This window comes from Nothobranchius furzeri, chromosome 18 (assembly GCF_043380555.1).
Source record: "Nothobranchius furzeri strain GRZ-AD chromosome 18, NfurGRZ-RIMD1, whole genome shotgun sequence".
Lineage (NCBI taxonomy): Eukaryota > Metazoa > Chordata > Actinopteri > Cyprinodontiformes > Nothobranchiidae > Nothobranchius > Nothobranchius furzeri.
In genome coordinates this window covers 34234178-34246513 of record NC_091758.1, presented here as the reverse complement: position 1 = coordinate 34246513, position 12336 = coordinate 34234178, and the positions used below count along the sequence as shown (strand labels likewise).

At 42.3% G+C, this 12336-nt stretch overlaps 1 protein-coding gene across 2 annotated transcripts; it reads left to right on the top strand.

Moving 5' to 3' along the window:
- The first annotated feature begins 1180 nt into the window (after window positions 1-1180).
- LOC107392483 (uncharacterized) lies at window positions 1181-11472 on the top strand. Of its 2 annotated transcripts, none has more exons than XM_054741528.2 (3): window positions 1181-1270; window positions 9306-9401; window positions 9512-11472. In XM_054741528.2, exons 2-3 carry the CDS (start codon window positions 9330-9332, stop codon window positions 11123-11125), a joined length of 1686 nt encoding a protein of 561 aa, XP_054597503.2. In that variant the 5' UTR covers window positions 1181-1270; window positions 9306-9329; the 3' UTR covers window positions 11126-11472. The 2 variants fall into 2 exon arrangements, with proteins under 2 accessions (XP_054597503.2, XP_054597502.2); XM_054741527.2 differs by having other exon boundaries at window positions 9469-11472.
- Window positions 11473-12336: the final 864 nt, after the last annotated feature.

The following is a 12336-nucleotide window of genomic DNA, read 5'->3' as shown; positions in this document are numbered from 1 at the left end:
GTCGCGGAGGGCCGATACCTATGGGATTAGATTTGTGCCAATAGGATCAAGAAAAACACTTTGAAGATCAGACAAATATTAAGACATTGAAGAAAAAAAATTGTTTAAAAAATAAAACATGATCTGAATCAGCTTCTTAAAATGATCAAGAAAAACACTTTAATGATCAAACAAAAATTAAGAAATGGAAACTTTAGATCCTCAGTAGACACTACAGACAGCAGAAATAACATGCTTGGGGCTCAAAATTCATGTTGTTGACCGAAGTGGAATGAATCTTGCAGTTCTACTTGAGTATTTACCTGCAAACAGCACCCCTTGACAGCCTGTTAGCTCTGCTCCCTGCTGCTTCTTCTGTAGCAAGTTAGCTGTACACAGGTTGGCTCCAGTAGCTGCAAAGTCTCTGATGTTCTAAAACCAACTTAAAAAGTGGCTTAACTTACAGATTAACTAAGTGCGCCTGAGAAAATATAAAACATATTATCAATACTCACTTTAGATCCTCAGTAGACACCACAGACAGCAGAAATAACGTGTCTGGGGCTCAAAATTCATGTTGTGGACCGAGGTGGGAAAAAAAAAAGTCTTGGAGGCTACATCACTTCCGGGTCACTGAACTGTCACTCAAGAGAAACCACTGTCCTATGGGAGAGGACTTCTCAGAAGTCCCACCCACCCGAAAGGGCTGTGTTAGAACTGCAACCAAAAACTCGGGGATTGCAAAGGAGAAAGCCAGGAAGTGTCACTGCAAATCTGGTAGTGAGAGCAAAGCTCTGAGCAGCAAGAATGAAATTAAGGAATTTGATAACAAAAATACATACGAGGAAAACAAAAAAGGAAACATACTTTATTACTCAATTTAAGAAGTTGATTCAAATAGTAAGTTTTACTTTTGAAACTAATTTTTTTCTTTAGTCAATATTTTTGATCTGTCAATTTCTTAAATTTTGTTTGATCATCAAAATGTTTTTCTTGATAATTTTAAGAAGCTGATTCAGATCATAAGTTTTTTTAAACGATTACTTCTTCTCTCAATGACTTAATTTTTGTTTGATTGTCAAAGTGTTTTTCTTGATCCTATTGGCACAAATCTAATCCCATAGATATCCAGCATCACTTTGACCCTGCTTCAACACATCTGATTTCCATCAGCAGGTGATTAACAGGCTCCTGCAGATCTTGAAGAGCTGCTGCACAGAGAAACCACTAAACCTTGCTGGATACCGGTCCTCCAGGACCAGGATTGGCCACCCCTGTGCTAAGCCCACAGGTGAGATCACACTGATCTCTAATATAGCAAGTAAACATTATTTATAAATTTTACACCACAATTCATTTCACATTAAACACGTTAGTATTCCAGCAAGAAGCCATTAGCTTAGCATATGTTAGCATGTAATTGTTTCTTAATGTCAAGATTTCTCAACATTCAAATTTATATGAAAATTAAACACTTAATTCTGTTTAGTGGTTGCAGGAGAAACAAGGGTAGTGAAATTTTTGTGTTTGTTTCAAGTGAACTTTTGCAAAGATTTTTGCTGCTTGATTATGTTCTGATGTTTGATTATGCTTGCAGACTTTTTATTTTCTAGTGCAGCTGCAGCTCACTCTGGCATGTTGCCAGCAGAGAATCATTTCACTAGAAAAAATTTCTTTTTAGTATTTTTGGTATTTTCAGCATAAAAACTTATGTCATAAAATGTTAAATTTCACAAATTAATTTTCAGTTCTGCGTTGGCAAAACACCAGAATCTCCTCTTGTAAATCATTTCAGTCGTTTTTAACAAACATTTGATGTTTGATCTAAAAATCAAAGCAACAAAATGAAAGCCATATTCCAGGAAAACCAACTGTTTAGCACAGAAACCAAGTGGAGATGACCCAGTAGGGTTCACTTGAGAACTATCATCATATATATTATTAGTTTTAAGAAAAGGGAATCAAAACACACTCATCCAATCAGCTGAGTGAGGTTGTTCTAAAGTAAAGAAAAATAAAAGCACTCCGATCAAATTAAATTCAAATGGCCTTTTTTAAATAGCCAAACCATTGAAAGAAAAGCTGGTCTTCAGTCATGCAGACAGTGGTGTTAGCCTTTTCTTCTACTAATAAAAAAAAATGTAAAAAAAAACATCTAAATATTATTTTATCTCCTGGAAAATGACATGGAAACTTGAGAAAGTATATTTCCTCCTAATTGAAAAGAAACAAAACTTAATTTTACTTTATTCCCAGACATTTAAGCTAATTAATTAATTATTCTATGTCATTTGCAACTCACAGAGGACTCAGTCAGCTGTGAGCCGCATATCGACACCCACAGTGTCAAAACGGCATGCATTTTATGTTAAAGCACTCAAGGCGGCTGAGTCACCAAGTGCCTCTTATCGGAGGAATAACAGCCATATTCAGGGCGAATTTAATGTGTGGTTTGAAAAGAAAGAATCAGAGACACTTTTCGCCGAACGCCGACCAATGTGAGTGGCCGAGCACGTGGGAGAGGGAACAGATATGGCCTCAGGGGCCATTAGGTCATTCAAAAAGTAGTGAAGTCCCCCGTGCAGCGGAGGGTGTTTGTGTTTGGAGGTGAAGTCCAAGATGCACAAATGAGACAACGTTGCTAAAAGATTTGGTTTCTTTTCCACTCAAAGACCAGAAATAGATAAAGTTATGGAGAAAAGATTAATAAATAAACGGTGTCCATGTTTGCGACCTCCGGAAAAATGAAATCTGCGCTTGATGTGAAGACCTCCAGGTGCTCGTTTCTCCTTTCTTCCTTTGAAATAGCCAAAGCTGTTGTTTGATGTGACAGCGTGGCGGACATTTACTCCAGGTGCAGCTCAGTGTTGCACATCAAACAAATACATTTGTTGTCCATTTGTACAATTTATTGAGCTGTCAGATGTGAGCGGGCCCCGCGAGGTCACAAATGGCACCTGTCGGGCGGGAGACGGAGAGGGAGCTCTGTGGCGCTACATCTCTTCCTCATCACTGCGGGAGAGAAATTTCCATCAGTTCTGATAGATTAGGGGGAGCTACAGGTGGCTGTGAAACAGTACTGAGGTGAGACAGGACAGAAAAGTGTTCTAGACACAGGCTGAGTTGTGTTACTGGGATTCACGTTCGTTTTGATGCTGCGCTTCTTTTCACAGCAGGGGCTTGCGGGCAGACGGTTCCTGAGACTCGTCCTAAAGTTGGGGCCACTGGCTTCAATGATTTTTGCATTAGCTTAACTCTCCATTCCAAGAACTCCTAAATTATCTGTAAATGACAAAAGCTGGTGTCCCTGTTAGTAGTGTGGCTTCTCTGTTAGCCACATGATTAGATGTGACTGAGTTCAACCCAAAAACAAGCAGATTTCCTGAACAGTTTCAGAACCACGGACGCTCACAGGCCCTTAAGTGGAAAATATCAGAGGTTTTGATTCAACACCATATGTAAAGATGGTTAGTGATCTCAAAATATCTTCTTGTCAAGTGCCGCCATGTTGTGTTTCATTGAGCTGGAGTCTAAAAGCTCATGATTAGTGACTGAAAATGGCCCGCCTCTATATTTAGTGAACAATCAGACTCTAGTGGCTTTTTCCGCTTTTATTGAAAATTTTAGGCCTGTTTTCACTTCTGGAATTTCCGGGTAATTTTACTGGACCTTTACGGCATGCGAGTGTCTCCATTTTAGCGGACATTTCAGGAAAAACTACATTCCTGTATTGGGTTATGTACTCAGAAATGTCCTGGTAGAGTCGCTGGGTGGGACTTTTGGTGAACTCATGCTGATAGGTTTCAACTCAGTGGAAAAAAAAAATCACCCCATGAAGCTGAAATTTCGGATGCTTCTTCTGAGCACTGTGATCAACGACGCTTCTTCAGGCCATTGAACGCAGCTTTTTACTCATGTCTCCTCGTGTCCCAAATGGATTAAATTACAGCGTACTTTGATGGATTAAAAAATTAATGTCGCCTCAGTGACATCGCTCACTGCTGAAACTGTCACGTATGTTGACGTCTTAATCAAAGTCCTTAAATTTTACACCGGCTGAGCAATTGCAGCTTTTGTCTTTTTAACAAACAGCAGTTGCTGCCGTGTTCTACTTCCTCATCCCAAAGCACTCACAGGCAGCCCAGTCCTCACGCAGCAGTCAGAACTGCAGCCAGAGCAGCTTTGAGGGGATGCATCTGTGTTCAGATCTGTGTGCACGAGTGATGCTGCCACTTGCTGATAAACGGTTGAACAAGTTTACATTTTTTAGATTTTCTTTTCTTTCTCTCTTGACGTATTTCTAGGGTCCTGTCACCCCCCCCACCCCACCCCCACCCCACAAGGCACTTTACAACAAAACCAGTCATTCACCCACAAACACACACATTCATCTACTGGTGGCATTGTAGCCACAGCTGCCCTGGGGTGGACTGACAGAAGCAAGGTTTCTGTTCCTAACTCCTCTTTCCACCGCTGCCCCTTGTAGGACCCCTGTTTAGTGTGTTTTACTACGCTGTGTCAGTGGGAGGACTGCACAGAGCGAACGTACAAAACATACTGACACACCCCTGCAGGTCAGCATTCCCTCCCCATCTACAGCTGAAGAAGAAAATGCCGTGCAGGAGTTAATCTACGGTTGTCCCAAATGTCTCAGTTTAAGAGCTGAAATTAAACTCCTCTAAACCGAAAGGCTGAAAGAGCAGCCTAGTGTTTAGCATCTGGTTGAGGCAGATGAGAGAATGATTCATGGCAATAATTAATGAGAGCGGGCCTGCCTCATGACCAATCGCATATCAGGGGCCATGCAGATTGCCACTTGTCAGCTCCTTCAGCTTAACCCTGAAATAACAGCTGAAACACAAAATATAGCAACAAAACCTTTAATTCTGTTTGCAATTAACGTTTAATTACATCTGAAGGGCTTTGATTGTGTCAACGTTAAAAGATTTTCTTGAATTAAACAAGATTTTTGTTCTCTGCTGCGGAGCAGCCATGACCTCGGCTCAACCTCGGTGATAATACACACTCCATGGCTACACGGTGACAGCCGGCCAGCTGCTGCCTCCTTCCTGGAACAGAAAGCGTGTGAAATCTCAATTCAACCGAGACTGCTGTGTCCTTGTATCAACTCAAAAGGGCATTAAAGGGAACTGAGACACGCGATTGTTCTGCTTGAATACATCATTTCACTGCTGTTGTCCCTGCAGAAGATCCCCGCCTGCTCAAACAACTGAGCTATAGCTGACTTATGTAACTTTGTCGGAGTTTTGCCGCGACTCTGAAAACAAACCTATTAGAGAGCTAACCAGTTCTGAGAAGTTCCTTCTACTAACTGTGCCCTAGCTTTGAGTATTTTCCTCAAAACAAATTTGCAAAGGGAGTGGAAAAGGAAAAGTGTGCTTCAAGTTACAACCTGTTTGTCTCAGTCCTTGTGATGGCCTGTGCCACATCATTATCAGGCGAGGTAAATTAGCGTGCAGAACATAAAGGAGACCCTGGAGATTGAGGGCGTGTTTTGTCACTGTTAAGAAAACAGTTTCTATGAAAGAGATCGTTGGATTTGCTCTCAAATGAACCGGTGCACTGAGTTAATCCCTCAGTGTTCGCTGCATTACTGAGCGTTTTGTTTCCATTTGCAGGTATTTTGACACTGACTTTTGTTGATTTATGCAGCATCAGGAGAGCATTCTCCCCGGTGGCTAATTAAGATATTTAGAGCTGTGGATAACACCTTAACTTGACACGGGCTTTAATTTCTGATCAGAGATTCAAAGTGGGCTCAGGCCTGAGCCGGGCCCGCAGCGAATGGGAGATGGGGTATTTACCACGGCGTTTTCTGCTTTATTGCATAAGTCTGAGCAATTAGGAAGTCTCATGGTCCCAAGTCATCCTCATTCAGAATATTTCATCCACATTTCATTCATTTCAGTTCAGATTTTTATATTCTGTGTATGTGGTGAAGTTTTTACATCATCCCTGTAGGGTTAAGGAATGTGATCAAACACAAGTTAAAAGGATCCATTTACAGTGGAAATTTGTCAAACGTGTGTGTGTTTATGTGCAGTAGCAACTTTGATCAAATTGTGGAGTTTTAAAGCACATTTATATGCAAATATAACAAAAACACATTTCTAATTCCGTCATTTTGATCGCATCAGAAACATTCAATCTAGTATTAGATATTTTAATTTCTTCAAATTTACATCCAAGAGATACTCTTGGATGTAAATGAGTTTCGTCCTTACTCCAAAAGTCGTTATCTGAATGCATTCTTCAAGAAAGTCTTGGATTTGAGTGCAGAGGCAATCTTACGACAGATCTTCCAAAAGAAGTGAGTGCGCCAAAGTTCAGTGTCACTAAAGCTTAGTGAACCAGTGAAAACATCTTTTCTGAGCTCAAGAAGAAAAGAAAATCAGTAACGCCATGACTTTTTTTTGGGATCCGTGGGCTTAAAAATATGTAATTCGTTGAGTGGTTCAGATTGGCAGAAGGAAAGTGTTTCACTTGTCAAACTTGAGACAAAAAGACATCAAGCCCACTCGTTTTTATCTCCAACTTCAAACCAGGTTCTATTCAAGGCATCAGAAAGCCCTTCTGATGATATTTCACATTACAACTCATGTTTATTAATGACGCCTTTATTGAAAAACCAGAAGGGGTAAATCCAGATTCTTTTAGTCCCCTGAATGGAATCATGAAAGGTCAGCATTGTATAAAACTAGCTCAATATTTGTTCTTAAATTTAGATAATGCACAGAAATGAAAGCAAAGCAAACCATAAAAGGTTACAAAAGGCTAAATTTGATGGAGAAATTCTGACATAAACTTCAAAGCCCTGCTGGAAAAACCAGCATAGACCAGCATTGTGCTGGTTTAGCTGGTGAAGCAGCATCCCATGCTGGTGACTGGATACTAAACCAGTATCGTATGCTGGTCCACCAGAGGTTGGGACATGCAAAGTGTCTAAACTTGTGACGTGTTAACCAGATTTTCTCAGAAGAAACTATTTTTCAGGGGCCATTACAACATCACTAAAGCACAAGAAATCAGGTCAGAGATGGCACTAATTGTTTGATCTGCTGCATTAGACACCCCCTAGCTGCTTATAATCAGCAAAAATATAAATGTGGTTTTAAATTCAAGGACCTTACGTTACTTTTAGTTTTGTGCCTTGAGTTGTTTTGAGAGCACTACTTTTTTACTTTTATTTGAGTAAAAAGTTGGAATTGGTACTTCTTGTAACGCTATAGCGAGTGTTACTTTTGAGGCCTCTGAACCGATCTGGCTGGTTTTAAATGTGTGCAGAGGTTTTTTTGGGCACAGTTTTTTAAACATTCTGGGCCAATATGAGACTTAATTGAGTGAACAAGGTGTGTGATTAAATCCAAGGCCACAAAGCTAGGAATAAGCTGTTCAGAAAAGGAACTTATTTTGCAAACCTTCTTCTTAGAGCTGTTTGAACTTTGTGGCCCTGTTGGCCTGAACAGTCAGGCTGAATACTGAAGAGGAGCTGATTTTCATGCAGGTCGTACATCTCGCTAACAAGGAAATCCTGCAGTTTTACAGAAGTGACACTGTATTTTTAACCATTTGGGACTGGGGTGATGTTGCGTGGACACGCGAGGATAATTTCCTGTGTTCTAAGTTTAGCTCTACAAAGGGCACTGCTGGTCTGCCAGTGAAGCTAAAACTGTTAGCAATTTGCATTGATTGCCGTGACATTTTGTTGAAACTTGCACCTGTGGACTCTGATTTCATATTGCACAGCGTTTGCATCAATGATCACGAAATTAGGTGCAAATATTAAGGATCTTTTAAGGAGCTATAGGATCCTATAGGATTGGGACAATATTCAATGTAACTTGTACCAAGTTTTGTAACTTGGAACATGTTTCATGACATGTAACTTTGGATTCCAAACAAAGCGATTAGCTAACGCTTCACAATGTAACAAAATGATGACATTTCATCAACGTACCGGAGAAAATCCTTCCGAAACACCGAAAATGAACTACGGTCAATGCAGCAGCGGGGGCTGTTTGGAACTATTCGAAGCTACATGAACCACATGACTTCCACATTCCATTCTTTCCAAAGGAGTATATTGGAGTGTCGTAACTCTCTCTACAGCTCTGACAGAACCCTGCCCTCCTCTCCCAATGATTGGACAGGAATTCGAGAAACGTGATTGGTAGCTAAGACTCGTGCTCTCATTGGTTCCACCCAAGTTCCTCCCACCAACGCTAGAACTGAGACAAAATTATTTGTAACACTGTAGTTTTGAGGTTTGTACCTGTAAAATGAAATGTGTGTTTTGAGAGTTTTGATTTCAAACATTTACATTGATTTTTTTTTATTTTGGAAGTCTGCTAGGTAAAAACCGAAAGTTTCATGTTTCTGAATAAATGTTTGATGTTACAAAATGAGTAGTAAATGTACAAAATAAAAGTTTGATTTTACAAAACAAGAAGTACATGTACAAATTGAGAATTGCAAGTTAGAAAACTAAAGTTACATGTCATAAAACATGTTCCAAGTTACAAAACTTGGTACAAGTTACGTTGAATATTGTCCCAATCCTAGCTCCATAATCTGTAACCATTTATTCCCATCTGTCTTCGCTGACAGATAAAGGCAGCAGAAGGAAGCATCTGTGGACAAAGCTGCAGCCATGTTTGAATTAACACGTGGCTTGCAGCGCCACACAAAAGACCCGCTGAGGGTTTGATGGAGCCAGGTGATTAACATCGAGCTAGATGGCATCCAGGTGTCTCCTTCACTGCTCCACTCCATTTTCAGCCTGCTGAGGTTTATGATCACCATTAAAAAGGACTTTTTGGTCATTTTTGATGGAGGAACAGATGTTTAGGGGCTCCTTGTCTCTCGTGTTGAGCAAACGTGTCGATTAACTGAAACAAAGCGAGAACCAGAGGAGCTACCTGTCACCGATTTTTCTTTAGAAGGTGCTAGATTGCAGATATGTCTTTAGAGTTTGAAGGAACTAAACAAGTTCAAGAGGAGCAGATCTGATTCTGCTTTCACTGCCTTTTGATTGGCTTCACTCTTTCCGCTGACAAAACAACCTTCAGGCAGTGATGTTTTATGGAACCTTGGGAAACAAGAAAGCAGCATGATTTAAACTCCTACGTTCATGAACATTGGAAAACTATCAGTTTTACATTTTACTGTTCCATAAACAACATGATAGCTTTGGAGTTATTTGCTTCAGACTAAAATGAAATTGTGCAGCTGTGACACAAAAAGCACTGACCATGTTTTTCTCCTTGAGTCATTTTTCCGTTCAAATAGCATATATTTCTCTCCAGGCAGAGAGTGCTCGGGCTGAATGGATGCTGCTGCTGCATAATGGTCCTCAGACGTTTGTTTCCGTGGCAACGTGGGGAGGGCATGTGGAGAGTGAGGTATAAAAACACAAGCAGCTCCTCTCTGAGTCTTACTCTGTGGTTAACGTGCTCGCTGTCATCACAGAGAGCCTCGCACAACTTCTCCCTCTCCCTATTTGTCGGATCAGATCCACAAGGGGGTGTTGAAAATGATGCGGCCGAAAGACCTGCGCCAGGGCTCTGGCACCAGGACCTTCCTGGACGCGATGCATGATGGTAAGGTCCACCTTGCGCGCTTCATCCTGGACGCCTTGGACGGACGCATCATCAACTCAAAGACAGAAAACAGCCGCACCCCGCTCATGTACGCCGTCAGCCTCCAAGACTCTGGGGCCAGAATCAAGTTCACCCGGCTGCTGCTCGAGAAAGGGGCAAATGTCAATTGCCAGGATGAGGACGGCCGCACCGCCCTGAGCCACGCCTGTGAGTTGGGTCACGTGGATGTGGTCAAACTTCTTGTTCAGTTCAACGCTGACCCAGACTTCTCTGACGCCTGGGGTAACAGCGCTCTCATGTACGCTGCCTTTTCTGGACACAGCCAGGTTCTGGAGTTCCTGGTGAGAGCTTTCAAAAGACTCGGACTGAGACTGGACCGGACCAATAACGCCGGTCACTCGGCTATAGAGATCGCCAACTTCTTTGGGCACCACCACTGTGTCCAGATTCTGAACTTTCCTTGCAGGAGGGTTGCTGGTAAAGAGGATCCTCTTCTTGTTGCAGAAGGGGAGAGCCGTCTGCCCAATAGGCTCCCCAGGCATGTTCTGGAGAGGTTTTCCAAGCAGCCAGCTAATGAAGAACAACTTCCAGCTGTATTTCAGGGGCAGATGAAACCAGGCGACAGCAGTGGAACATGGAACCACTTCAGGTGTCCCAGAAGCCAGTCTCAAGAGGATAACCACCGCCACAGCTGGGCTCTCCCTCCCCAGATTGAGAAAAAACAGAATGAAGAGGATCATAGTGTTCTCTTCACGGCCAAACAACTGCAAAACTGCCATCTTCGAGAGCTGAAGGGGTCGAAAATAACGAACTCATTACCTGAGCCGAGCCAGAAGGAGGTCAGTCGAGATACTCGACTTCCAGGCCAAACACCAGAGAGGTTCCCCCTCTGGGGAAAGGCAAAGTCATTTAACCTGGACCTCGTGAGCAGCAGAAAGCAGTCCTATCAGGGTGACGTGCGTGACACGAACCTGTCGGCCAGCAAATTAAAGAGAGCCTCGCTACAGGATGAGCGATGCCTGATAGACAAGATGGAATGCCAAGGGAGCGCCTGGGGGCTGACGAATGATGGCAACAAAATTGTCTCAGTGCCAAAACCTCTTTTAAACAGCAAGGGGCAGTCGGTGAAAGCGCTCCAGGAGAATGTCACATCACAGAAGGAAGAGGCTAATGACACGGCTCCGTCGAGCCGAAAAGAGTCCCAGAAGAGCCTCGGCTCAACTTCCAGACACAACAAGCTACTTTTCGCCAGAGGAGAGATGGAGTCAGAGAAGCTCCCGAGCCGCGCCCCCGGACTCGTGGGCCTCGGGACCCGACTGCTGCGCCGATTCACTGCTCCGGAGTTCATGAGGATGGTGATCGACTGTTCCTCTGGCTCATCAAACGGAAGAGGTCGGATGTCCCGCTCCGAAACCTTCCCCTTTTCACACACACACCATCAGGTCAACGGTCAGCAGAGTGTTGACAGCATCAGTGCTGTGAGGTGCGAGTTTGAAAGCTACTCGTCTCAGTCTGCCTTTGACTAGAAAGGACGGAGTCCAACAACACAATGGCTGGATGTGTTCTTTTAATATTTATTCATTCCGATACTAAATGGGCTTTGATTTCTGACCTGCTGAGAAATTATCCTCATTTGCTTTTGTTGCTGTTTTTGCGATGTGTGTATATAAAAGTGATTTTAAAACAAAGTGAATTTGGTTACTGTGCATTTGAAACGATCTATTTAATACCAGATATGTTTTTGAGCTACTGAAACGTCATTTTTAATATTTGTCATACTAAATGTCTGCATCAGTGCTTCTGTCATTTCAAGAAACTGTGTTTAGTCATCAGTGACTGTGCTGCTGAACTCCTAATAAACACAAAAAAACACCTTTTGACCTCACTTGGGTTTGTGTGAGCATGTCCGGATTTGGAAAGGAGTTACTCATTTATTGATTTGTACAAAATTAAAACACGTCATTCTCTTTTTTTGTGAATAATCCACACAGGAATAGAAATACATCAGAGGCCGTGTGCAAAGTGTTTGCCTGCAGGCGTTGCACCCTGCAGCGTTGCATGCCAGGCCTGTGTGCTTTATCTAGGCAAACAAATGCAAATAATACAGTCACACACATCATCTTCTGGAGCAATGCACACGTCTTGTGATTTCTTTTTAAAATCCATCACAATGCAAGGAAGACCGTGTCGGACACGCCGTCTGACACACACCTGCATCCTCACACACACAGCTGTACACTCGCTTGTCAGTAAGTACGTTTTACTGTAGTGGGTTCAAGAACCTAATGTTCACTATTTACATTATTATTTTATCTGCCTATAATCCTGAAACTCTATTTGGAACTTCACATCATACAAACAACTCACAACACCTTTTAGAAATAAAGAATAACCACCAAAAAGAGGATCCTGGTACTGGCGATTTCCCCCAGTACCCCATAGCAGCTGGGCTTTTATCACCCAATTATTATGCTAATGAAGAGGAATTGTCTCTCACATCCCAGTAACGTATTCAAGCATTCACATCAGGCCAGGTGTGCCTCCATTTGACCATGCAAAAAGAGTGTAAACGAGTCCAATTTCCACAACGGAGTGTGTAGAGGTAATTTTATTCTGTCACAATGAGCTACTGTGTTTTAGCTAGCAATAATGCCCACTGGGAACACTGTAAAGGATGTTTAGAGTAGGTTTGGAAGAGTGATGCCACCATGTTGTGCAGACGTTGATTCTCACTGAA

Coding starts and splice junctions, on each gene's coding strand:
- LOC107392483 (XM_054741527.2), top strand. CDS start 9,346: ATGGTCCTCAGACGTTTGTTTCCGTGGCAACGTGGGGAGGGCATGTGG. Junction 9,402..9,468: donor GAGGGCATGTGGAGAGTGAG/GTATAAAAACAC, acceptor CTGTCATCACAG/AGAGCCTCGCACAACTTCTC.